General features: G+C 37.8%; 1 protein-coding gene and 1 non-coding gene across 5 annotated transcripts in view; both read right to left on the bottom strand.

The window, feature by feature from the left end:
• The window catches only part of AFG2A (AAA ATPase AFG2A), a 328,990-nt gene that overhangs the window by 274,271 nt on the left and 28,376 nt on the right, over positions 1–26,343 (bottom strand). For all 4 annotated transcript variants that reach the window (XM_081544859.1, XM_081544858.1, XM_081544860.1 and 1 more), the window contains one exon: positions 16,895–17,049. In XM_081544859.1, coding sequence (XP_081400985.1) covers positions 16,895–17,049 — 155 coding nt within the window. The remainder of the gene's footprint in view (positions 1–16,894; positions 17,050–26,343) is intronic.
• Positions 4,294–4,422, bottom strand: LOC145528086 (small nucleolar RNA SNORA11). The gene has a single exon (XR_014070157.1). It is a non-coding gene; the product is annotated as a small nucleolar RNA SNORA11 (small nucleolar RNA).

Genomic DNA, 26,343 nt, shown 5'->3' with positions numbered 1-26,343 from the left:
CTAAAAAATTAAACATAACTTAATCCTTCCAAATAAAGAAAATAATAGGACCAAATGGTTTCAATAGAGACCATTTGAGGGAGAAACAATACTAATTCTACATAATTTCTTCCAACAAATAAGTGAATAGGGAACATTTCCAACTCACTACAATGCCAGCATTATGCTAACGCCAAAACTAGACAAAAACATTATACGAAAATCACACACCAGTATCTCCCATGAACATATATGCAAAAATTCTCAACAAAATGTTAGCAAATAGAATCCAGTAATATATAAAAAGGATACTATATCACAGCAGAGTGGAGTTCATCCAGAAATATTAAGAACAATTCAATGTGAAAAAAAACTCGATGTAATTTGTTGTATTGACAGACCAAGGAAAACCACATGAGCATTTCAATAGAGGCAGAAAAAGCCTTCAAGAGAATTCAACATCCATTCATGATTTAAAAAAAAAAACGCCTCTCAGCAAACTAGGAATAGAAAGGAACTTAGTAAAGGACATCTTTAAAAGAAAGAAAAAAAAAAAAAACAAGGCTAACATCATACTTAATAGTGAGGGAGGAAACAAAGAGTCACTCTAACGGGTACAGAGCTTCTGTGCAGGAAGAGGAAGAGTTCTAAAGCTGAATGGTGGTGATGGGCGCACAGCAATGGGAATATACTTAGACTGGTTAAAATGGTAAAATTCATGTTACACACATTTTACCACAGTTTAAAAAAAACACAACAAATCTTTTTCCACATGTGGTTATAACTCCAAGCTATAGTTAGAGTTTCTACAGTCTTATGGTTACATGTAAAGGAGCAGAGTTAACCACACTCAGGGGGAAAAAAAATTAACCAAAGACCTAAACGTGCATGCTAAAAGTATAAACTCTCAAAGTAGAATATATGGTAAATCCTCCTGACCTTCAATTTGGCAATACTTCCTCAAATATGATATCAAAACTACACACAACAAAAGAAAAAAGAGACAGACTGGATTTTCTCAAAATTAAAAACTTCTATGCTGCTAAGAACGTTATCAAGAAAAGAGGTACCTCACTGAATGGGAGAATATATTTGCAAATCACATATATCTGACATGTGAGTGCTCACTCGTGTCTGACTCTCTGAGACCCTATGAACTGTAGCCCATCAGGCTCCTTTGTCCATGGAGTTTTTCAGTCAAGAAGACAGAAGTGGGTTGCCATTTCTCCTGGATCTTCTGGACCAGGGATCAAACTTGCATCATCTGCACTGGCAGGTGGATTCTTTGCCACTGTGCCACTTGATAGCAGGTATCTAATAAAGGGCTTGTATCTAGTATATATACAACTCAATTGTATATATTAATAAAATCAATATCAATTGATCAATATCAAAATCAATAAAATCAATTGCATATATTAATAAAATCAATAATAAAAACATTTTAAAAAGGGCAAAAAACCTGAATAGACAATTTCGCTAAAGAAAACACATACAAATGGTCAATATGCAAATAAAAAGCTTTGCAACATCATTAGCCACAAAGAAAATATAAATCCAAAACCACAATGAGATATCACATCACACCCACTAGGATAGCTACACTCAAAAAGATACAAATGTAGGAACATACACTGCTGCTGAGGATGTAAAATGTTGCAGCCACTTCAGAAAACTGCTTGGCAGCTCTTCAAAAGGTTAAACGTGGTTACCAAGGACCCAGCAACAACACTACTTGATATATGCCCCAAAGAACTGAAAACAGCACCCAGGAATTCCACTGCTGGGCATACACCCCAAGGAAACCAGAACTGAAAGAGACAAATGTACCCCAATGTTCACTGCAGCACTATTTACAATAGCTAGGACAAAGAAGCAACCTAGACGTCCACCAGTAGTAGATGAATGGATAAGGAAGCTGTGATAAATATAAACAATGGAATGTTACTCAGCTATGAAAAGGAACACATTTGAGTTTGTTCTACTGAGGTAGATGAACCTGGAGCTTATTATACAGAGTGAAGTAAGTCAGACAGAGAAATATAAATACTGTATATTAACACATACATATGGAATTTATAAAGATGGTACCAACGATCTTACATGCAGGGCAGCAAAAGAGACACAGATGTTAAAGAACAGACTTTTGGACTCAGCAGGAGAAGACAAGGGTGGGGTGATTTGAGAGAATAGTATTTTAACAAACATGTACACTACGATATGTAAAACAGATGACCAGTGAGAGAGTTCAATGCATGAAGCAAGGCACCCAAAGCTGGTGCTCTGGGACAACCCAGAGGGATAGGGTTGGGAGTGTGGGTGGGGGATTCAGGATGGGGAGGACACATATATAACTGTGGCCATACATGTTCATGTATGGCAAAAACCATCATGATATTGTAAAGTAATTATCCACCAATTATATTAAGTTAAAAAAAAAAAGGAAACAGGTATTCAAACAAAAATTTGTACATGAATGTTTGAATGTTCTTAGCAGCTTTATTCAAGAGAGCCAAAATATAGACACAATCCAAATGTCTATCAACTAAGGAATGGACAGATCAAATGTGTTATATTCATGCAATAGAATGTTACTTGGCAGTCAGGAGTGAAGTACTGATATATGATACAACACAGATGAACCTTGAAAATTTTATGTTAAATGAAAGAAGTCAGCCACAAAGAACCACATATTTTATAATATCATTTACATGAAATGTCTAGAAACAGCAAATCTAGAGACGTAAAATTGGTAAGTGCTTGCCTAAGGCTGAGGGAATGGACAGGCTGGGAGATGATGGGAAAAGTGTACAGGGATTCCTTCAGGGATGATGAAAATGTTCTAAAATTAATGTAATTATGGCTGTACAACTCTTTGCATTTACTAGACCCTTTTTCTGAATTGTACCCTTTTTTTGAGGTTAATTTGTTTTTATTTGCCAAAATAAATAACTACAGTGGCCTGCAAACTTTTCAGATCTAAAATATACATTTTATATCACAATCCAACAAACACACACACATATATAATATGTATACATCTATTAAAGTGAAATGAAAGTTCTGCCAAAAATGTCTACAGTAAGTGTAATTGGGGGGGGGCACTTTTTAAGCAGTTTTAGGTTTACAACAAAATTGACAAAGTACAGAAATTCCCCATATACCCCCTCCCTCACAGGCATAACCATTATCAACAATTGTACATTTTTTTTTTCTTTTCTTTTTTTTTTTTTAGCTAGTAAATGGCTTGGTTTATTTTCTTTCTTTTTTTTTTTTTACATTAAACATATTTTTATTGTACTTAGGTTTACTATTAAGTTTTTTTTTTTTTTTATAAATTTATTTATTTTAGTTGGGGGCTAATTACTTTACAATATTGTAATAGTTTTTGCCATACATTGACATGAATCAGCCATGGGTTTACATGTGTTCCCCTTCCTGGACCCCCCACCCACCTCCCTCCCCATCCCATCCTTCTGGATCATCCCATTGCCCCGGCCCTGAGCCCTTGTCACATGCATCGAACATGGAATGGTGTTCTGTTTCACATATGATAATATACATGTTTCAAAGCTATTCTCCCAGAACGTCCCACCCTCACCTTCTCCCTCAGAGTCCATAAAATTGTTCATAATACTTGGTGATACTTCATAATCACCAAGGTCCTCAGTTCACTCAGAGTTCACTTTTACGAGGAGAACAGTGTTGCACGTTCTATGTATTTAGACAAAAGTATAATGACATATGGGCTTCCAAGGTTGTGCTAGTGGTAAAGGACCCAGCTGCCAAGGCAGGAGACTCAAGAGACATGGGTTTGATCCCTGGGTCAGGAAGATCCCCTGGAGAAGGGCATGAAAACCCACTCCAGTATTCTACCTGGAGAATCCCATGGACAGAGGAGCCTGGTGGGCTATAGTCCATGGGGTCTCAAAGAGTCAGACAACTGAAGCAATTTAGCACACACACATGACAAGTATCCATTGTTATAATGTCATTCAAAGTATTTTCACTGCTCATAAAAACTTCTGTACCCTGTATATTCATCTCTCCACAAACTCCTGACAACCACTGATCTTTTTATTGTCTCCACAGCTTCGCCTTTTTCCAGAATGGCATATAATTGGAATCTCTTTTTTTTATTTCTCCTTGAAAGGAGAGGTTCAAAGCCCTTATAAGACTAACCATGGCCCACCCACGTGTGGACTGGACAAGCTCTAGGTAGCAAGCTTCCCCACTAAATACTGTACTTTTTCTTCCAATATTGAGCCCTGTCCACTGGTCCTGCCCAGAAGCCACATGGAGGTGCAGGAGGACATGTGTTGGGTACTTGTTCATGGAAAGGACACACATTTTGTGTCTCCTGTGACAATGAACCCAGATTCCTGTCGGGTGTGTTGTAAACAGTGACCCATTTCTTCAGGCCCCCTGCTCTGAGCACACCACGTTAACTGTACCCTTTAAATAAGCGAATAATTCATACATGAGGTATATCTCAATAAAGCTGTTACCAAATATATTTACATGTATTTTTATATAAAAAGGCAAAATAAATATTTCTGAAAAATAAGAAACACTATGAGCCAAAATGCTTCACAAAATATTCAGTTATTCAACAAAATTTAGTTGGTACTATTTGCCAAACAGAGGGGATATAAAGCTGAATAAGACAAAAGAACCACAAGGCATATATGTATAAGATTTGCATGTGTGTATTAGGAATCAAATTACAAGATCTTTAATAACAGAGGTCAGAAATTTTTCAGGCAAAGGACAATGTGCAAAAATACAAAATGGTTGAATAGAACAATGTAAGATGAAAGTGAAGAAGGCACAAGTCAGGTTACAAATAAGCTAAAGAGCTTAGACTTCATTTTAGAGATTATCAATAGGTAGTTATGCTGATGGCTTTTAAGATAGTTGGGACCGATGATCTAAAAGGGCAAGATCAGATGAGTGTGTAATTGCTCCATATCTGTATAAGGTGAAGTGAAAAAGTAGTACCACAAAAAGAACCACATTAACCCTACCAATGCTTTCCTTTACAGTAAATGAAAATCTGTTTTTAGCAAACACTCATGAAGTATTTGGTCTTCCCTGGTGGCTCAGCTGGTAAAGAACCCACATGCAATAAGGGAGACCTGGGTTTGATCCCTGGATTGGGAAGATCCCCGGTTCAATTCCTGGGATGGGAAGATTCGCTGGAGAAGGGATGGGTTACCCACTCCAGTATTCTTGAGCTTTCCTGGTGGCTCAGCTGGTAAAGAATCCATCCACAATGCAGGAGACCTGGGTTTGACCCCTGGGTTGGGAAGATCCCCTGGAGAAGAGAAAGGCTACCCACTCCAATATTCTGGCCTGGAGAATTTCAGGGACTATATAGTCCATGGGGTTGCAAAGTCGGACATGACTGAGCAATTTTCACTTCATTTCACCTGGAGGAGGCATGGCAACCCACTCCAGTATTATTGCCTGGAGAAAAGCTATAGACAGAGGAGCCTGGTAGGCTACAGTCCATGGGGTTGCAAAGAGTCGGGCACAACCGAGCAACTAAGCACAACACATCAAGTATTTATAGGCATTCCTCAGAGGTAACGTAGGCTTGGTTCAAGACCACCTCAATAAAGTGAATATAGCAATAGAGTGAGTTACACAGATTTTTTTGTTTCCCAGTGCATATGAAAGTTATGTGTACACTATACTGCAGTCCACTGAGACTGCAACAGTATTGTGCCTAAAAAGATGTACATACCTTAACTAAAAAATACTTTATTGCTAAAAAAGGTTAATCATCACCTGAGCACTCCCTGAGTCATAATCTTTTGCTGTTGGGAGAGTCCTGGCTTGATGCTAATGACTGCTGACTGACCAGGGGAGTGGTTGCTGTAGGCTGGGGTTGCTACAGCAATTTCTTAAGACAACAGTGAAGTGTGTCACATCAATGGACTCTTCCTTTAACTAACAAATTCTCTGTAGTATGCTATGTTTGTTTACACTTTAACTACAGTAGAATTGCAAAACTGGAGTCAATCTTCTCAAACCCTGCCACTGCTTTATCAACTAAGTTTAGGTAATGTTCTAAATTCTTTGTTGTCATTTCAACAATCTTCATAGCATCTTCACTAGGGGTCGATTCCATCTTAAGAAACCATTTTGTTTGCTCATCCATAAGAAGCAATTCCTCATTCATTCAAGTTTTATCATGAGTTTGCAGCAATTTAGTCACATCTTAAGGCTCCACTTCGAACTCCAGTTCTCTTGCTATTTCTGCCGTATCTGCAGTTACTTCCTCCGCTGAAGTCTTGAATAGCTCAAAGTCATCCACAAGGGTTGAAATAAACTTCTTCCAAACTCCTGTGGTATTTTGATGATGGGAATGGTGGTATTTTGACCTCTTTCTGTGAATCATGCATGTTTTTAATGGCATACCCACATCTAGAATGGTGAATCCTTTTTATACGGTTTTTAATTAACTTTGCCCAGATTCATCAAAGGAATCACTATCTATAACAGCTATATCCTTACAAAATTAATTTCTTAAATAATAACACTTGAAAGTCAAAATAACACCTTGAATCATGGGTTGCAGAATGGATGTTGTTAGCAGGCATGAAAACAATATAGATCTTGTTATCTCCATCACACCTCTTGGATGAACAGGTGCATTGTCAATAAGCAATAACATTTTGAAAGGAATCTTATTTTTTTGCTGAGTTCTAGGTCTCAATAGTGGGCTTAAAATATTCAGAAACCCATGTTGTAAACAGATGTATTGTCATCCGGGCTTTGTTGTTCATTTATAGAGCACAGGCAGAGTAGATTTAGCATCATTGTTAACGGTCCTAGGATTTTTGGAATGGTAAATGAGCACTGGCTTCAACTTAAAGTCACTAGCTGCATTAGCCACTAACAAGAGAGTCAGCCTGTCCTTTAAAACTTTAAAGCCAGGCACTGATATTTCCTCTCCAGCTATTAGAGTCTTACATGACATCTTCTTCCAATATAAGGCTGTTTTGTCTACAAAAAAAAAACCTGTTTCATTGTTTACTGTAGCCACTTTCATTAAATTTTCTTAGTGAGATCTTCTGGATAACTTGTTGCATCATCTACATCAGCATTTGCTGTTTCATCTTATACTTTTATGTTATTGAGACGGTTTCTTCCCTGAAACATCATGAATCAACAACTGCTAGCTTCAAACTTTTCTTCTGCAGCATCCTCACCTATGCCACCCTTAACAGAACTGAAGAGAGTTAGGGCGTTTCTCTGGATTAAGCTTTGGCTTAAGGGAATCCTGTAGCTTGGTTCGATCTTCTATCCAGACCACGCAAACTTTCTGTATCATTCATGTGTTCACTGGAGTAGCACTCAACCCTCTCTCAAGAACTTTTCCTTTCCATTCACAACTTGGCTAATGTCTAGCACAAGAGCTTTATCTTTAAAAACAAAATTATTTTTAATTGGAGGATAATTGCTTTACAATGTTGTGTTGGTTTCTGCCATATATGTACACAAATCAGCCACAGGTATACATGTCCCCTACCTCTTGAACCTCCTTCCCCCTCCCACCCCATCCCACCCCGTAGGTTGTCAGAGAACACTGGGTTGAGGTCCCTGCATCATACAGCAAATGGGCCCTAGCTTTTTTAGTGGCTTATGTTGGGTTTTGACATGTCTTCCTCACTAAGCTTAACCATTTCTAGCTTTTGACTGAAAGTGAGAGATGTGACTCTTCCTTTCACATGAACACTCGGAGACCACTGTAGATTATTAATTGGCATAAATTCAATACTGTTGTGTCTCAGAGAATAAAGAAGGTAAAGGAGGGGAAGCAAGATAGGGGAACGGCTAGTCCATTAAAGTAATCAGAACACACACAACAGTTATCAGTTAAGTTCATCATCTTATATGGGGGCATTTTGTGGACCCTAAAATAATTATTTGATACAACAGTAGCATCAAATGTCACTGATCAAAGGTCACCCTAAAAAATAATAATGATGAAAAAGTCTCAAATATAGCAATAAGTACCAAAATGTAATAGACACATAAAGTAAGACATAAAGTGAGAAAATGCTGTTGGAAAAATGGCTCCAGTAGACTTGCTGGTCAGAGTTGCCACAAACCTTCAATTTGAAAAAACACAGTATCCGTGACTTGCAATAAAGTGAAACACAACAAAATGAGCTGTGCTTATTATACTGAGTACTGATCAACTATATATACAAGTGTGGCATATACTTCTAGGACAACCTCAACATTATTTATAGATTCAAAAGAAGACACATATCAGAAACTGCAAATTAAGAGTTCTCTACAAACTGAACAGAAAAATGTTCAATTTCATCAACGTTAACTGGGATCTCAGAGCTGAGAATGGAAATTAGTGATCCTTCCACTCATTTCTCCCCCTATAGAACCCTGAGAAAAGTACAGTAGAAAAAGAAAAGTGGAATGAAAGAGCTGAACTTCTACAATAGCTAATGATGTTAAAACTACAATTGTGATTTTGGCACAGAGTATTTCCTAGTTAAAAGTAATCGACTCTCTTAAATGTGTTTTCCCATTCAATTGTTATTACTTAAACTATAAAAATGCACAAGAGAAGTTGGCAGGGAAGACTAGGATCTTGGAAGTGATAGAAGACCCTCTTCTGTCTAGACAACAAGAAGCAAAATCAAAAGAAACCAAATTCCAAAGCCCTGCCAAGAACCAATATGGAGTTAATAGAATGTCCACAGGTTTACTGTCTATTCCAAAAGAAAGCACTGTGCTATTTGTTTTATATGATATATTTATATATTTATATGATGTGTAAAGCATCACAGAAACCCTCAATCCTTTGTGTTTGTAAGAAATAAAAAATATAGAACACAGTACTGTTTTAAAAAGCAGAAAATCAAATTCCTTCTAATTATCCTGGGGATACAAGAAGAATGAAATGTAAATATGGTCAATTAAACTATTTAATTCAATCTCTACAACATAAGAATAATGCTCATGAGCTCATCTTAGGAAATCAATTCACTTGTCACATTCTGATGTTCTAGTCTCATCTTGAAAAAATATAGCAGCAACATTTGATTGTGTAATTAGTAAACAATCTTTTGATTATTCATATAATAAAGAAGTCTGCTAGTTTTTAAAACATGTAACTGTTAAAGTTGCTCAGTTGTGTCCAACTCTTTGTGATCCCATGGACTAAATAGTCTATGGAATTCTACAGGCCAGAACACTGGAGTGGGTAGCCTTTCCCTTCTCCAGGGGATCTCCCCAACCCAGGGCTCCTGCATTGCGGGCGATTCTCTTCCAGCTGAGCTACCAGGGAAGCCCAAGAATACTGGAGTGGGTAGCCTTTCCCTTCTCCAGGGGATCTTCCCAACCCAGGGCTCCTGCATTGTGGGCGATTCTTTACCAGCTGAGCTACCAGGGAAGTCCAAGAATACTGGAGTGGGTAGCCTATTCTTTCTCCAGGCAGATCTTCCCAACCCAGGAACCAAACCGGGGTCTCTTGCATTGCAGCCAGATTCTTTACCAACTGAGCTATCAGGGAAGCCCGTAACTGAGTAACTGAGGAATGTTTATTTAACTAATGACATTTGGCAGACACTCAATTTGACCACCAACTACCTCTATATTTAACCTGGATTAAAGATTGCAAATTGGCTTGGGGCTATACAGTTAGTATCGATGCTCTGTTGCAGTTCACTTTACAAAAGTGGGTTCACACCAGAGTAGAGTCCTATTTTTAACTGGCTTTTGGCTTATTCTAAACCAAAGGTCCAAATTTCAAAAACTGTAATCCAAAGGTAATATCAGAAGCATACAGATAAATTATTTATAAATAATAAGGGATAACCTAAACTACATAAAACAGGGGGAAGTGGAGGGTGTTAAGATACACATATGAATTACATAAATGATAGAACTAACCTGCATATATTCCATTAAGAATACCACTTATCAGTGATGATTGTTATGATGTATACACAATGACTTACTGCAACAATAATGTATTAATATAAATACTCTTTAAAAGCACTATTTTGTTTACCTTAATAAAGTAAGAATTTTTAATGATAGATCAAGAAAGCAACATGTTCTGCATTAAATATAAAGGATTACTGTAAAAGAAAAAATTAAAAATAAATAAATAAATAAAGGATTACTGTATATTCTTCCAGAGTAGACAGGCTTAGCACCAATATAGGCATCTGTATTCCAAAAGTGTTAAATTCACTAACAATATGGCTATAATTCACTAAAGAAATCAGCTGCTTTATAAAACACGAGAAATGTGAAGAATGCTACATGAGGATAATAATGGCCTATATTATACTTTGGTACAGAAGAAGGCTTAGATACTCTTTTGCAAACATTCTTCAAATATCTGAAATTGACCATCTAATATTTTTTTCATGAAAGTTATAATTATTCACTCATTTATTCAACAAATACTGACTGGACATCCATTATGTGCTAGTCCAATGCTAAATATTAATACAAAGGATAAAAATAAAAAGACCCTCTGCTCTTATGGAACTTAAAATCCATTAAAAAACCGTATACCCTGTATACCCTGTATCTAAAACTTTAACAGTTTTACAGGAAGGAGAAGATATAAAACTGACAGATATTTTTCACTCTCTTTTTAAAATCTCTATTCACCTAAAACTTATCCAGTATTATTCCTTGCAAAAGAACTTTTCAGTCAAAAAAACAGACTAGTGGAAAGTAAAGAGAAAAGAATTAAAGTGAAAATGAGATTTCCTTAAGCACTTCATAATTTTACATATGTATTACATAATTAAAAATCAGAACAGTCTGGGGAAAAAAAAGAACTTAATGATATTTGTCACAAACTTTAAAAATCAGATATTTAAGTCGATAATTCCACTTCTGGGAATCAAAAATGGACACAAATATGCTTATAAAACATAAGAGAAAAAAAACAGAAAAAACCCTTAATATTTGAGAATGAAAGAAAAATAAAACAATTACATTTTATCAACATAATAGTTCATTAAGCTGTCAACAAAAATGATGTTTGTCAAGAAGTTTAGAGTAAAATGTTTATCATGTAACTTTAGGTGAAAAAAGCAGAATATAAATATTATATTTTATATTAACTACGTTAGAGGGCTTCTTCCCTGGTGGCTCAGATGGTAAAGAATCTATGCACAGAAAAGTATCTATAAATTTCTACAAAATCTATTGGAACTATGATACAATATTAACAGTTATCTCTGCGTGAAAAACAAATCTCACAATGCATATTAGCAATATTCAAAGTTTCTAAGAATCCATACAGTAAAGAAATATACTTGACATTTATCATCGATTAAATGTAAAATACATTTGACTTTTGATACATCAATTGCTATAGTCACCAACTCAGAATATTCAAAAAAAGGAAACATTAAAGTATGTGGCTAACACTTGTGCGCTCCTGAAATTAATAATGCTTTATAACTGGCAACATTCCCACCTTAAGACATTTCTTTCAAACTTTAGCAAGTGTGATTTAGAAGATTTAATTTCACACACTAAAATCTTTTCTCAAAAGATGCTGAATGCTTGATTTACTATTTTAAAAAAGTTTGCAATTAATGAGCCACTTAAAACAGGTTTTCTATAGCAAAATAAGTATTAAACTTTCTGCAGAAATAACTTGTAGATATTTTTGTTGGTGTAATAGAAATCAGAAGAGTGAGGTTTATGGAATCCAGTTATAGAAATGTTGACTTCTCAGGAAAACTTTTACAATCTGAAGTGAGCATGAAAAGCAATGTAACAAAGTACTCTGACCAAGGCTAATCACTCTGGAGCTCATGAGTAACGTCATAGTACACCATGGCCCTAGGCCAAATAATAAAATGCCAAATGGAAAATGGCACAAGTCCATGGATTGTAAATACTATATCAAAAGAAATTAAAGGGAAAACAATCTTACATTAGAGCAATTAAAAATGCAGTTGTAGTACTAGTTCCTATGATGAATAAATCAGTTCAGCAGTTCTAAGAGTGGACAGCTAGTGTTTAAACATTCTCCACTGGAAGTAACTAAGTTTAAAAGCCTACTACATGTTTCTTTAGTTTCTAAACTTTTTTAACTACTAAAATGGTATAGTTGGTTATAACCCTATCTCCTGAAATTTTCACATGTGGCGTTTGATGATTAGGCATCTACCTGACGTACTATGCAATGGTAACCAATAAAATATAAATATTGCAAACAAAAGCATTCATATCAATTGATGTCCCCAAACTTTAGACCATAAGTTCCAAAGAAATGAAATGCTTCTACTAACTCAACATCAATTATTCTTTATTCTGTAATTCCATTTGTCAAATTATTCATACTCCATTAGTATGTTCTATGGAGATTCTGAAAAAAATCCCAAAGTTGAGATTTCAGTAATAAATCTGAAAATGTTTCCAAAAAATTTACAATCACATTAGGCAGCCTAAACTATTAGTTGGTGCAAACGTAATTGCGGTTTCAGACCATGAATATTAAATCATTTATAACTAGGCTCAAACACATCTCCATTAATCAAAATAGGAACCATTACCATCAACACATTTTTGCCAATGCTGCTGCTGCTGGGTCGCGTCAGTCGTGTCCGACTCTGCGTGACCCCATAGACGGCAGCCCACCAGGCTCCCCCGTCCCTGGGATTCTCCAGGCAAGAGTACTGGAGTGGGTTGCCATTTCCTTCTCCAGGGCATGAAAGTGAAAGTGAAAGTGGAGTTGCTCAGTCGTGTCCGACTCAGTGACCCCATGGACTGCAGCCCCCCAGGCTCCTCCGTTCATGGGATTTTCCAGGCAAGAGTACTGGAGTGGGGTGCCATTGCCTTCTCCATTTGCCAATGAGAAATATATTATTAAATTTGTTTATTTCTGTAGTGTAAAACACCATGCTTCAAGATTCAGTGAACTCCTGGAAAACATTTCCCCTGCAAAAAGTTGCAGAGATGCTTGAAGAAGTAGTCGGTTGGCAAGAGAGCAGGTGAATATGTGGTGGAGTGGGCAAAACTTTATAGGCCAAGTCATTCAACTTTTGAAGCACTGGTTCTCTGACATGCAGTCAGGCATTGTAGTGGAGAAGAACTGCACCCTTTCTGTTGACCAATGCCGGCTGCAGGCGTTGCAGCTTTTGGCGTACATCATCCATTTGCTGAGAATACTTCTCAAGTGTAATGGTTTCACCAGGGTTCAGAAAGCTGTAGTCGATCAAACGGGCAGCAGGCCATCAAAGAGTAACCATGACCTTTTTTAGGTGCAAGTTTGGCTTTGGAGCTTCTTCTTGGTCCAACCACTGAGCTGGTCATTGCTAGCTGTCATATAAAATCTACTTTCCATTGCACGTCACAATCCAATTGAGAAATGGTTCACTGTTGTTGCTGCGTAGAGTAAAAGTAGACAACACTTCAAAACAACAATTTTTTTGACTTTCAATCAGCTCATGATGCACCCACTTATCGAACTTTTTCACTTTTCCAATTTGCTTGAAATGCCAAACACCTGTAGAATGGATGATATTGAGTTCTTCGGCAACTTCCTACATAGCTGTAAGAGGATCAGCTTTGATGGTGGTTCTCACTTGGTCACTGTCATTCCTGATGGCTGACCACTAAGCTCCTCAGTTTCAAGGCTCTTGTCTACTTTGCAAATTTTCTTGAACCACTGCTGCACTGTGCGTTCATTAGCAATTCCTGGGCCAAACGCGCTGGTGATGGTGCGAGTTGCTTCCACTATTTTACGACCCATGTTGAACTCAAATAAGAGAATTGCTGGAATTTGCTTTCTGCCTAACATCACTTCCATAGTCTAAAATAAATATGAAATAAACAGCAAGTAATAACTCATTAGCAAAAAAAAAAAATAAAGCTAGAATTGTACATTAAAATGATGTATAACATAACCACATTTAAAGAATGTATTCCAGTATCAAACAGCAAAAATAAACAAATGGGACCTAATTAAACTTAAAAGCTTTTGCACAACTATAAGCAAGGTGAAAAGACAGCCTTCAGAACCTTCAGAATGGGAGAAAATAATAGCAAATGAAGCAACAGACTAACAATTAATCTCAAAAATATACAAGCAACTCCTGCAGCTCAATTCCAGAAAAATAAATGACCCAATCAAAGAGTGGGCCAAAGAACTAAACAGACATTTCTCCAAAGAAGACGTGCAGATGGCTAACAAACACATGAAAAGATGCTAAACATCACTCATTATCAGAGAAATGCAAATCAAAACCACAAAGAGGTACCATTTCACGCCAGTCAGAATGGCGGCTATCCAAAAATCTACAAGCAATAAATGCTGGAGAGGGTGTGGAGAAAAGGGAACCCTCTTACACTGTTGGTGGGAAGGCAAACTAGTACAGCCACTATGGAGAACAGTGTGGAGATTCCTCAAAAAACTGGAAATAAAACTGCCATATGACCCAGCAATCCCACTGCTCGGCATACACACTGAGGAAACCAGAATTGAAAGAGACATGTGTACCCCAATGTTCATCACAGCACTGTTTATAATAGCCAGGGCATGGAAGCAGCCTAGATGCCCATCAGCAGATGAATGGATAAGGAAGCTGTGGTACACATACACAATGGAATATTACTCAGCCATTAAAAATACATTCAAATCAGTTCTAATGAGGTGGATGAAACTGGAGCCTATTATACAGGGTGAAGTAAGCAAGAAAGAAAAACACCAATACAGTATCAGTTCAGTTCAGTTGCTCAGTCGTGTCCGACTCTTTGCGACCTCATGAATTGCAGCACACCAGGCCTCCCTGTCCATCACCAACCCCTGGAGTTTACCCAAACCCATGTCCATTGGGTCAGTGATGCCACCCAACCATCTCATCCTCCGTCGCCCCCTTCTCCTCCTGCCCCCAATCCTACCCAGCATTAGGGTCTTTTCCAATGAGTCAACTCTTCATATGAGGTGGCCAAAGTATTGGAGTTTCAGCTTCAACATCAGTCCTCCCAATGAACACCCAGAATTGATCTCCTTTAGGATGAGTTGACTGGATCTCCTTGCAGTCCAAGGGACTCTCAAGAGTCTTCTCCAACACCACAGTTCAAAAGCATCAATTCTGTGGCTCTCAGCTTTCTTCACCATCCAACTCTCACATCCATACATGACCACTGGAAAAACCATAGCCTTGACTAGACGGACTTTTGTTGGCAAAGTAATGTCTCTGCTTTTAAATATGCTATCTAGGTTGGCCATAACCTTCCTTCCAAGGAGTAAGCGCCTTTTAATTTCATGGCTGCAATCACCATCAGCAGATTTTGGAGCCCAGAAAAATAAAGTTTGACACTGTTTCCACTGTTTCCCCATCTATTTCCCACTAAGTGATGGGACCAGATGCCATGATCTTAGTTTTCTGAATGTTGAGCTTTAAGCCAACTGTTTCACTCTCCTCTTTCACTTTCATCAAGAGGCTCTTTAGTTCTTCTTCACTTTCTGCCATAAGGGTGGTGTCATCTGCATATCTGAGGTTATTGATATTTCTCCCGGCAATCTTGATTCCAGCTTGTGTTTCTTCCAGTCCAGCGTTTCTCATGATGTACTCTGCATATAAGTTAAATAAGCAGGGTGACAATATACAGCCTTGACGTACTCCTTTTCCTATTTGGAACCAGTCTGTTGTTCCATTTCCAGTTCTAACTGTTGCTTCCTGACCTGCATACAGGTTTCTCAAGAGACAGGTCAAACGGTCTGGTATTCCCATCTCTTTCAGAATTTTCCACAGTTTCTTGTGATCCACACAGTCAAAGGCTTTAGCATAGTCAATAAAGCAGAAATAGATATTTTTCTGGAACAGTCTTGCTTTTTCGATGATCCAGCGGATGTTGAAAATTTGATCTCTGGTTCCTCTGCCTTTTCTAAAACCAGCTTGAACATCTGGAAGTTCACGGTTCATGTATTGCTGAAGCCTGGCTTGGAGAATTTTGAGCATTACTTTACTAGCATGTGAGATGAGTGCAATTGTGCGGTAGTCTGAGCATTCTTTGGCATTGCCTTTCTTTGGGATTGAAACAAAAACTGACCTTTTCCAGTCCTGTGGCCATTGCTGAGTTTTCCAATACAGTATACTAACACATATATATATGGAATTTAGTAAATCGGTAAAGATAACCCTGTATGCAAGACAGCAAAAGAGATGCAAATATATAGAACAGTATTATGGACTCTACGGGAGAGGGTGAAGGCAGGATGATATGGGAGAATGGCACTGAAGCATGTAAATTATCATATGTGAAACGAATCACCAGCCCAGGTTCGATGCATTGTACAGGGTGCTCGGGGCTGGTGCACCGGGATGATCCAGAGGGATGGGATGGGGAGGGAGGTGGGAGGGGGGTTCTGGAAGGGGAACACATGTACACCCATGGTGGATTCATGTCAATGTATGGCAAAACAAATAAAATATTGTAACATTAAAAAACAGATAAATAAACTAATTAAAACAACAACAACAACAAGGGATCCTTGTGGTGACAGAACTCCCCAGTATCTCGATTCTGGAGATAAACACACAAACCCTCACATGTAATAAAACTGCACAGAACTAAACACACACATACACATAAATGAGTAGAAGAAACACTGAGCAAATCTGAAAAAGATCAATGATTCTATTACTATCCTGCTTATGATATTGTACCATAGTTTGCAAGATGCTACCATTGAGGGAAACTGGGTAAAGGCTACATAGGAGTTCCCTAAAGTAGTTCTTAGAACTGTACTGAATCTACAATTATCTCCATAAAAATTTTGATTAAAAAAATTTTTTTAAGGTTAGCTTAGGAAGGTAGTTTCCCTGGGGTCTTAGTTTCTTTCACAGTTTAATTCAAACAGTGTGGCTAGCATGAGGGTCAAATGACTTACATTTGGGACATCGACTGCTACCTCCCTCATGGCACTGGGTCTGATGTCATTCATCCCCTGCAAGAAATCTTTCAGAGTAATCTTCACCAATCCAGCCATCTTGTTGTCAGGGAGGTTAGGCTGTTTCCTCAAGACTCTCCGCAAGGCATGAAGACCTGCAAAGAGGAAATTAACACAAGCTTTATCTTTTACCTCATAAATACATACTGAACCACTACCAACAGAAACAACAACAACAACAAAAACCCAAACCTCATGCATATTATAACATCTAAATTTTGTGTGCTTGCGTATAGTGGTGAGAGGGTAGAGAGGGAGGTGGAATAACGTGGGGGGATGAAGGCAAAAATCTAACTGCTTAGTTTTGGCAATGAAAATATGACAAACTGATCTTGACAGATATTTTACATAAGTGAAATAAAATTTACAAACCACCATCCACAAAAAAGAACATAAAGTGTGTCAAAATAATTTGTTTGGAGAATTTCTTTGAAAAGAGTAAAATATTAAAACAGTAACATACCTTTCACCCTGCCCTTTTTGCTAATACATACAAATCAGAGTTACAGGTTTTGTAAGGTATTGGAGAACATCTTGAAGGAAATGTTCATCTGGCAGTTGGAAATGTGGTTTTGGAATTCAAGAGGGAATCAACCTTCAGAGTTATATGTATATATATATATGAAATCTGATATTATAGGAGGAGAAGAGACCTATAAAAGGGAAGCTAGAGAGGGATCAGGATGGGAGAATGGTGGCTAAAGTTTCAATCTTAGGAAAGTTGATCATTTGAGGAGCATAAAAAGAAATGATGGTGTAAGACAAGAGAAAGAATAAGCAGAGATAGAGAGATGGTAAAATGCCACAAAGCTAAAAAATGATCAACCAAGTCCGAGTTAGAGAGACACAAAATAATTTTTAAAAAAATCTAGCTGACCAAAAAAGTTAAAGATATTAAGCTGTTTTTGCTATTTGCTTGGAGTTTAAACACTGACAGAACTGAATGCCCCAACTCATCCCCTCAAAATCTAAGTTGCCAGATTTAAAGCTTTTTGATCTGTGACAAGAATCTCTAGTCTAGAGGGCAGCAAAGTCCCCCTGTGCTCTCTGTCTTAGGGTCTTTTGTAATGAAGTGGTATATTTATCTTCTAGTACAAATGAAGTTCCACTCTGAAGAATTTAAGTGTCAGAGACCTCTTGGAAATCCAGTCTAAATAACTGAACTTGCCCTGGGACACTAGCTAGCTCTATCATTTTTAACGTCTTTTGTCTAAAATGTTATGCCTCAGTGAATTTTGTCAAGTTAAAATTATACCATAATAGTCATTTTACTTGCTTTCATTTATTTGAACTTTGAAACAGAAGCAATGGTGAAAGGAAGGCAAACATAAATCCCCTCGAACAAAAGTTTGGGTATCTTTCCTTTTTACTAATGAAAAACAGTGAATACTAGGACACCACTCAGAAAACGGATCTATAATAATCTTTCCCAAGGAAACTATCATTGTGAGTCTAATATTCATGGAGGTCTTTGAGATAATAGCTAACTAGAAAAAAGCTATAAAAGAGGAAATCAAAGACATTATGTAAAAAGATCACTATTTTCTAGGGAAATTTTCTCAGGCCATTCTCTGAAATCTAAAGTTTGTAAGTCACTTATTTAACTCTATCTTATAAATACCCATTCGGAGAAGGCAATGGCACCCCACTCCAGTACTCTTGCCTGGAAAATCCCTGGATGGAGGAGCCTGGTAGGCTACAGTCCATGGGGTCGCTAAGAGTCGGACACGACTGAGCGACTTCACTTTCACTTTTCCCTTTCATGCACTGGAGAAGGAAATGGCAACCCACTCCAGTATTCTTGCCTGGAGAATCCTAGGGACGGCGGAGTCTGGTGGACTGCTGTCTATAGGGTCGCACAGAGTCGGACACGACTGAAGCGACTTAGCAGCAGTATAAATACCCATTTGGTTTTCTGCCTTCCAAAAACACTGAAAGGTAATTTATTTTTAAAAAAATTCATTTATTTGCCTGCATCAGTCTTAGTTGCAGCACGCAGGATCTTTAGTTGCAGCATGTGGGACCTAATTCCCTGATCAGGGATTGAACTCAGGTCTCCTGCATTGGGAGTGCCGAGTCTTAGCCACTGGACCACAAGGAAAGTCCCTGAAAGATAATTCTTCATGTCTCTCAAATTTCTACTTATCTTTCCAGCATTAACTGCCTCTCTTATAGACTATCTTTTCAAGGATGTTTGTACAGAGGAAGGTAGAATGCCTCCCTCCAAAGCAAAGGGCAGATATATTTACTGCCCATTACAAGATTCAGGTTCCCTAAGCTTAGGGTTCTCCTCCTGTAATGCCACCTTATACAGACTCAGATGTCACCCAGTCTTCTTTGTGTCTCTCTGGGAAAAGTGAGGCTCTAGGAGTTGGTGCAAATTCTGCTGCTTTGGCTATTTCTGTTGCTATAAGTAACTGTCTATCCTTTGACTCTGACCCAGGAATACCGTGTGTTCTGCAAGAACTTATGATCCTTGTTAGCTTGCAAGTAGGATAAAATCTCAAACCCTTCACAGCTTTTGATATGAAAATAAAAGTTTACTTTAAACTAGGTTGTTTCACTGCCCAACAAACATTTTAGTTAAACAGTGTAATAGCATAATAAACTAAATAAGTAAAACTTCAGTAATAATGCACTGGTTGTAAGGCACCTTGACTTACTGTTTTCCACAGTGACTACACCAAATTACAAAGCAATATATGGTTTTTAAAAGCATACACAATATTATAATATAAATGTATACTTTTAAAACAACAAAACCTCTACAAATTCAGATACAAACTACAGAACATAGAGCTGGGCAAAAACTTCACATCTACGAGGATAGCAAGGGAACAGCAGTAATTCCCAGAGGAGACAGAAAAGGCAAAAGAATAAAGGAGCCTAGAGTTTAAGGAGGGTGTTACAAGGATGGCGGAACAGGGTGACTTTGACCTCATCTCCTCTCACAAGGATACCCAAATTACATTATTTACAGAGCAACTATCTATGAGGACAACCTGAGGACTAACAGAAAAGATTTCTACAACTAAAGATAAAAAGAAGGAACTCTAAGACAGTAGGAGGGACAGAGATGCAACATAGTTAATACCCATACACCTAGGGGGTGACCCATAAACAAGAATAATCACAATTACAAAATTCTCCCCAAGGAGTGAGGTGCCCAAGCCCCACACCAGGCTCCCCAGTCTGGGGATCCTGCACTAACTGAGAAGGGAAAACAAGCCCCCAGAACATCTGGCCAGCAGGGCTTCCCTACGGTAGTCAGAGGGTTGTACAAAACAGAGACTCTGCTCTTAAAAGGGTCAGGTGAAATTTCCCACACTATGGGTCCAGCACAGAGGCAGTAATTTCAAATGAGCCTGAGTCAGATCTACTTGCTAGTCTCGGAGAACCTTCTAGAAAGGCAGGAGGCAAATGGAATTTCTGCTGGAAACACAGATGCTGGCAGCAGTCACTTTTTAGGAGCTCATTTTACCATGAGGACAGTGGTGCTTGCCAGCACTACTGTGGAGTCCTCCCTCTAGCATATTAGTGCCAGGGGCTTACCACCCACTAGTGGGCCAGCACCAGACCCTACCCCCCCTGGGACGCCCAGTCACACCAGGATCCTGCCCTGCCTGTGAGCAGACCATCTCCAGTCCCAAAATATCCTGAGCTTCACAGCTAGCCAGCTTAGAACCCAACTGCACATACCAGAAGGCCAGCAGCTACTCATGAGAGAGGGACTGGCTGGCAACTGATGTGGGGACAGCTCTGTCTCCTAGTATACCAGCAGCAGTCGGCCTCACCAAAACAGGAGGACCTGTGCAACCCACACAGGGGCCACACCCTAATGCATGTATTAATACCTCTAGTGACTAGAGGGGAGTGTGCTGCTGGGCCCCATAGAGCGTCACCTACAAAAGGCCACTTCTCCAAAATCAGTCAATACAATTGACCTGTGTTGTCAACTGTACTGACACACAGGAAAAACAAAACAAAAAACAGCAAAATATGCAAAATGAGGAAACAGAGGAGTATGTTCCAAACAAAGGAATAAGACGAAACCTCAGAAACAGTACTAAACAAAGGGGAGATAAACAATCTACTCAATAGGGAGTTACATAATAATTACAAAGATGCTCAATGAACTCAGTAACAGAATGGAGGAACAGTGAAAATTTTAACAGAGATAAAATATAATGAAGAGAACAGAGGTAAAGAATACAATAAATGATAATATCCAAAATAAATGTATATAGTTACAAACTTCTATTCCTCAAAGACACTATAAACAGAGGAATTATTTCTTTAAAAGCAACACAACAGAAAAATTGAATAGATATTTGATAGGCATGTCACGGGCTTCCCTGGTAGCTCAGCTGGTAAAGAATCCACCTGCAATGCCAAAGACCCCAGCTTGATTCCTGGGTCAAGAAGATCCCATGTAGAAGCGATACGCTACCCACTCCAGTATTCTTGGGCTTCCCTGGTGGCTCAGTCGGTAAAGAATTTGCCTACAATGTGGGAGGCCTGGGTTTGATCCCTGGCTTGGGAAGATCCCCTGGAAGAGGGCATGGCAACCCACTCCAGTATCTAGCCTGGAGAATCCCCATGGACCGAGGAGCCTGGAGGGCCACAGTCCAGGGGGTCACAAAGAGTCGGACATGACTGAGCGACAAGCACAGCACGGCGGTAGGCATGTCACAACAGAGGATATCTGAATGGACAATACATATATAAAAAAGTGTTCAACACAGCATCAAAGAAAGAAAACCACAATGAAAGTCTGTTAAAAAAAAAAAACCACCAAATGCTGGCAAGAATGAGAAGAAACTAGAATTTTCACACATTACTAGTGGAAGAATAAATTGATGCAATCACTACAGAAAATTTTTGACAGCATTTACTAACAAGAACATACACACATTCCATATCCCAATAATTTCACCCTAGATATAATGCAACTAGAAATCTGTACATTTGCGCACCAAAAAACTATGTGCACGAATATTGATGGCATAATTATTCACAATACTTATACAATAAAATATAGCAATAAAAATGAGCTAATGATACACAGAATAAAATGATGAAGCTCTCAAACCATAATATGAGTGAAAGAAGATAGCACAAATCATGCTGAACTAATCTACGATGTTAGAAGCCTTTTGGGTTGAAGTGAGGAGTAGTGAATGGGAGAGAATTTGATATAAGTTCTAGGGTACTAATAATGCTTTATATCCAGTTACCTATATAAATATACTCATGTGATTATATAAATGCATTCACTTTGGAAAATGCATAGATCTTATAGTTTATTCATTTATCTATATATATATTACAGGAAGAAGTTTATTAAAAAGTAGAATACATAAAAAAGTGAAGTTAAAGGGAAAAAATTATAAATAAAGACACTACAAAAAAGGGAGAAAAGAACTGGACTTGACAGACAAGAGCATTCCCTATGTTAATTAATTAATTAATCTGCAAGTATTTTTAAAGAACAGTTCTCAATGAGAGAATCACTATTCTGTACCTGTATTACTTACTTGCCAATTCAGTACTATTCATATTAAAGCAAAGCAAACTGTAAATATTATGTCATGAAGCCACTGAGAAGATACAGCCATTGACTACAGATTATTCTTTCACAGGTGTTCTTTTTCAATATTAACCCTACTTACATATTCAAAATATTCACTGAGAAACTCCTAGACATATTTAACTTACCCAGCAATGTACTGAGCTCTTTCATGCTACAATATAAAAGCGCAAGAAGGCAGATAAACCTTTCACAGTGCTAACAGTCTAATAGAGAAGACATATTAAAAGAAGTTGTTATTATATGCCGTGCCAAGTACAATGACATGGAAAGAACAAAGTGGCACAAAAACATGTCAGGGACATCTAACTCAGTTTAGTAGGATTAGTGACAGTTTAGAAGGATTAGTGACAGTTTAGAGTTAGGTAACTCTCACAGAAATCATTCAGTATATTCTTTAATTTCACAAATGAAGACAGTCTAAAACATGTGTACAAGCTCAAGTAGTTAGACCTGAAAAATGAATTGATGAAAAACTGATAATATGGGAATTGAGGCCAAAGAGGCAGTGGAGTATTCAGATGATAGCATATACAAAGGCCTAGGGACAAGAATGAGCATAACGCTTTAGAGATTACCTGGCCCTGAAGAACAATAAAAGATAAAATCTCTGTCCTTATAGAGTTCTTCCTTAGAAATAAGAAAAAACATGTTCTAAATAAAACTAAATCCAACTCTGTTCATTTGCAGATATGTGAGAAAATGAAGAACAGCAGACTGTCAGAAAGGGAAAATTGAAAGATGGATTACAGATTTGCAAAACCTAACAGGGAATACTGGAAATTCTAGCCACAGGCCTTCAGATTCTTTCTCAATATGAAGTTCAATGTTTCTAGGCTCTATATAAAGGTACTGTATTTTATACAAATGCTATTCTTGAAAACAACATAAAGTTGAAACAGGATTTATATGAATTAAATGTTAAGTGTATATCAGAGCTTGAAAAATTAAAAATTTCTGAAGCTATCATATTAATGCAACCAGTCTTCCACGGTCCTAGATCTGCCACCAGCTCAGGTGTCACTTTACATATAAAACTTAGTTCCTCTGGCCATCAGTTATCTCATTTATTACATGGAAAGAATAAAAATATATTTTCTCTAAATTATTTTTTTATCTTTAAAATTCTATGATGCTAAGCTTAAATTATTGGACATCACCATTCCTAAGGAAGCCATACTCGAATCTATGCCAAGTAATTAAAATTTGAAAAATACATATATTTTTATAAACCGGAAGTAAATAATTAACTACAGGAGCAAATGGACACATGTACATCATCAAGGAATATAGCTTAGGGCAGCAATCTATGACATTTCCTTACCAAGTTTAAAGTTGATTTTAAAAATATAAACAAAAACAGAAGCAATACTTCTATGTTCTTAAGAAACACAACTTTGAAACAAAAAACAGGTGTAGCTAATTAAATGTGTCATTTTGTTTTCATTATGTTATGTTCTAATGATCTCAAAAGATTTGAAATGGAAAACAAGACGCAAGGAAGAGGAAAAAAGGCAAAATGCCCCAAGCAAGCCTAATGCCAACACATTCTTTCCAGTATATGACATGTTCTCCTTAAGACCCACATCACTCTCCAGATATAATCAGTTCTGGACAAGAGTAATTACTCTAAATTGGTGCTCTTCAAAACCATATGCTCCATATTCAATCAACAAACATCTTGTCCCAAGCATATGGCATCCTACAATTTTACAATTTATACTTGCTAAATAATAATGTTATTTTTTGAGACTGCAATTAAGTTCCTTCTTAAAAACTAAATTGATCACAGGAGCAATAATTTTTTTAGAATTACTGTTTACCCTACAGACACTTGATTATATAAAGAAGCAACATGAAACAGGCATCTGGATCTCAGATTTGAATTTCAAAAGTCGTGTAAAATTTCTGAGTAGTATACTCAGGCATATGAAGTCTGAGAGCAACTGTAACAAAATCTTAAGTCTCTTTTTTTAAAATAAACTTTCCTCAAAATAGTAGAGCTACAGTAAACGTTTTATCTGGAGTATTTATTCTCTCTCAACTCAGTATTAAGTATAGACAAAGTGGTAAGTATCACTCGATATATCACTGGGAGAGTTCCATTTCTCACTTCTTATTCATAGAAAAGAAGTTAAACAGAATACTCTCAAAGAGGGTACTATGGTTCTTGTGTTATTTATATTACAAATGATTGATATAACTTAAACTGATTGCAGAAGCCAAGTCTATTCTGAATCCACTATCACTTTTAAAAGTTGCTCTTAAAATAATGGCACTATGGAAAGCACCCTGGTCTCAAGACCCAAATCATGGGCCAAGACTTCACTAACTGCTTGAGCTTGGATTGGTCACATAGTCTGTCCTCATCTGTGAAATTAGGGAATGTACTAAATGATTCCGGGTAAAATCTTCTAGTTGTATATAAAACATCAGCATTAACTCACTTCGCCAGTTCCAGGTTTTAACAAACTTTCCCCAAAATACAGCTTTTACTTTCAAATTCTCGATGTCAAATTATTTACTCATCTGGCTTACCAACTCTATTAAAATGTAGAGTTTTGTTTTTTTTTTTAAAAAGGACCATTGATTAGAGCACAATTTTTATGCCAACAAAGGTTGAAGATCTATGGCTTGGTGGACTAGCGCAAGGCCCATGTATGAGAGGTACTAGGAAAATAATGAAGGGATAGAGCCAGATCTGACTTTGACTTGAGGCAAGGGGGCAGGAAGGGTGGGCAACCCAACTATATTTATCTCTTTTTTGGAAGGTACAAAAACTCTAATAACACACCATTAAAACTGAAAAAATAATTCATAATCACTGTCACTGTTCCCTCAACTTTCAATCACCCCTCAATTTATTGCAATCTAATAGTGAGCCACAGGACCCCAGTCTCTTCTAAGGACCTCATGACCTTCCAGGTACTAAGCACTTGATATCCCTGTGGTCTCTATATTTACTTCCTGTGTGATCTTGGTGAAGTTCCATAACCTTTCTGAACTAAGTTTCTTCACATATACAATGAAGATAACCATATAAAGGATGCTGTAAGAAATTATTAACATGTGTTAAGGCACTTCAAACAATGGCTGACACACTAAATACTCAATTGGTGGTAACTTAATAATATATTATTTCTAATTACTTTCTCCCTAGAATCTTCCCTCATTTTAGTCACCACTTTTTTGGGTTCTCTTCCCCTCTCTCTTGCCAGTTTCCTACTTTTCCCAACAATTTAACCTCTGAATGGTGGTGTGTCCCCAGGATCCCTTCTTTCCTCATTAGCATATTAAAACCTCCCTAATCGTTCATAAATACAACACAAATGTATTATAATCTTACCTGTTACACTGATGCACTTCCCTGTGCACCCTGAGCTCTATGCTGCTGCTGCTAAGTCGCTTCAGTCGTGTCTGACTCTGTGCGACCCCACAGACAGCAGCCCACCAGGCTCCGCCGTCCCTGGGATTCTCCAGGCAACAACACTGGAGTGGGTTGCCATTTCCTTCTCCAATGCATGAAAGTGAAAAGTGAAAGTGAAGTCACTCAGTCGTGTCCGACTCTTAGCGACCCCATGGACTGCAGCCTACCAGGCTCCTCTGTCCATGGGATTTTCCAGGCAAGAGAACTGGAGTGGGGTACCACTGTCTTCTCAGTGAGCTCTATGAGGAGAGTCCAGTTTTCTCTTACTCACTGAGGTAGTAGCCTCAGCACCCAGTGCAGTGCCTGGCTCAAGAAATGAATGAATGAATAAACTTTGCTCATTCTAAGTGATTTCATTCATTTCAATGGCTT

Source organism: Giraffa tippelskirchi, chromosome 11 (assembly GCF_054371585.1).
Source record: "Giraffa tippelskirchi isolate mGirTip1 chromosome 11, T2T-mGirTip1v1.2.pri, whole genome shotgun sequence".
NCBI lineage: Eukaryota > Metazoa > Chordata > Mammalia > Artiodactyla > Giraffidae > Giraffa > Giraffa tippelskirchi.
Note: the sequence above shows the minus strand (reverse complement) of the source record. Positions and strands in the feature narration are given on the sequence as shown.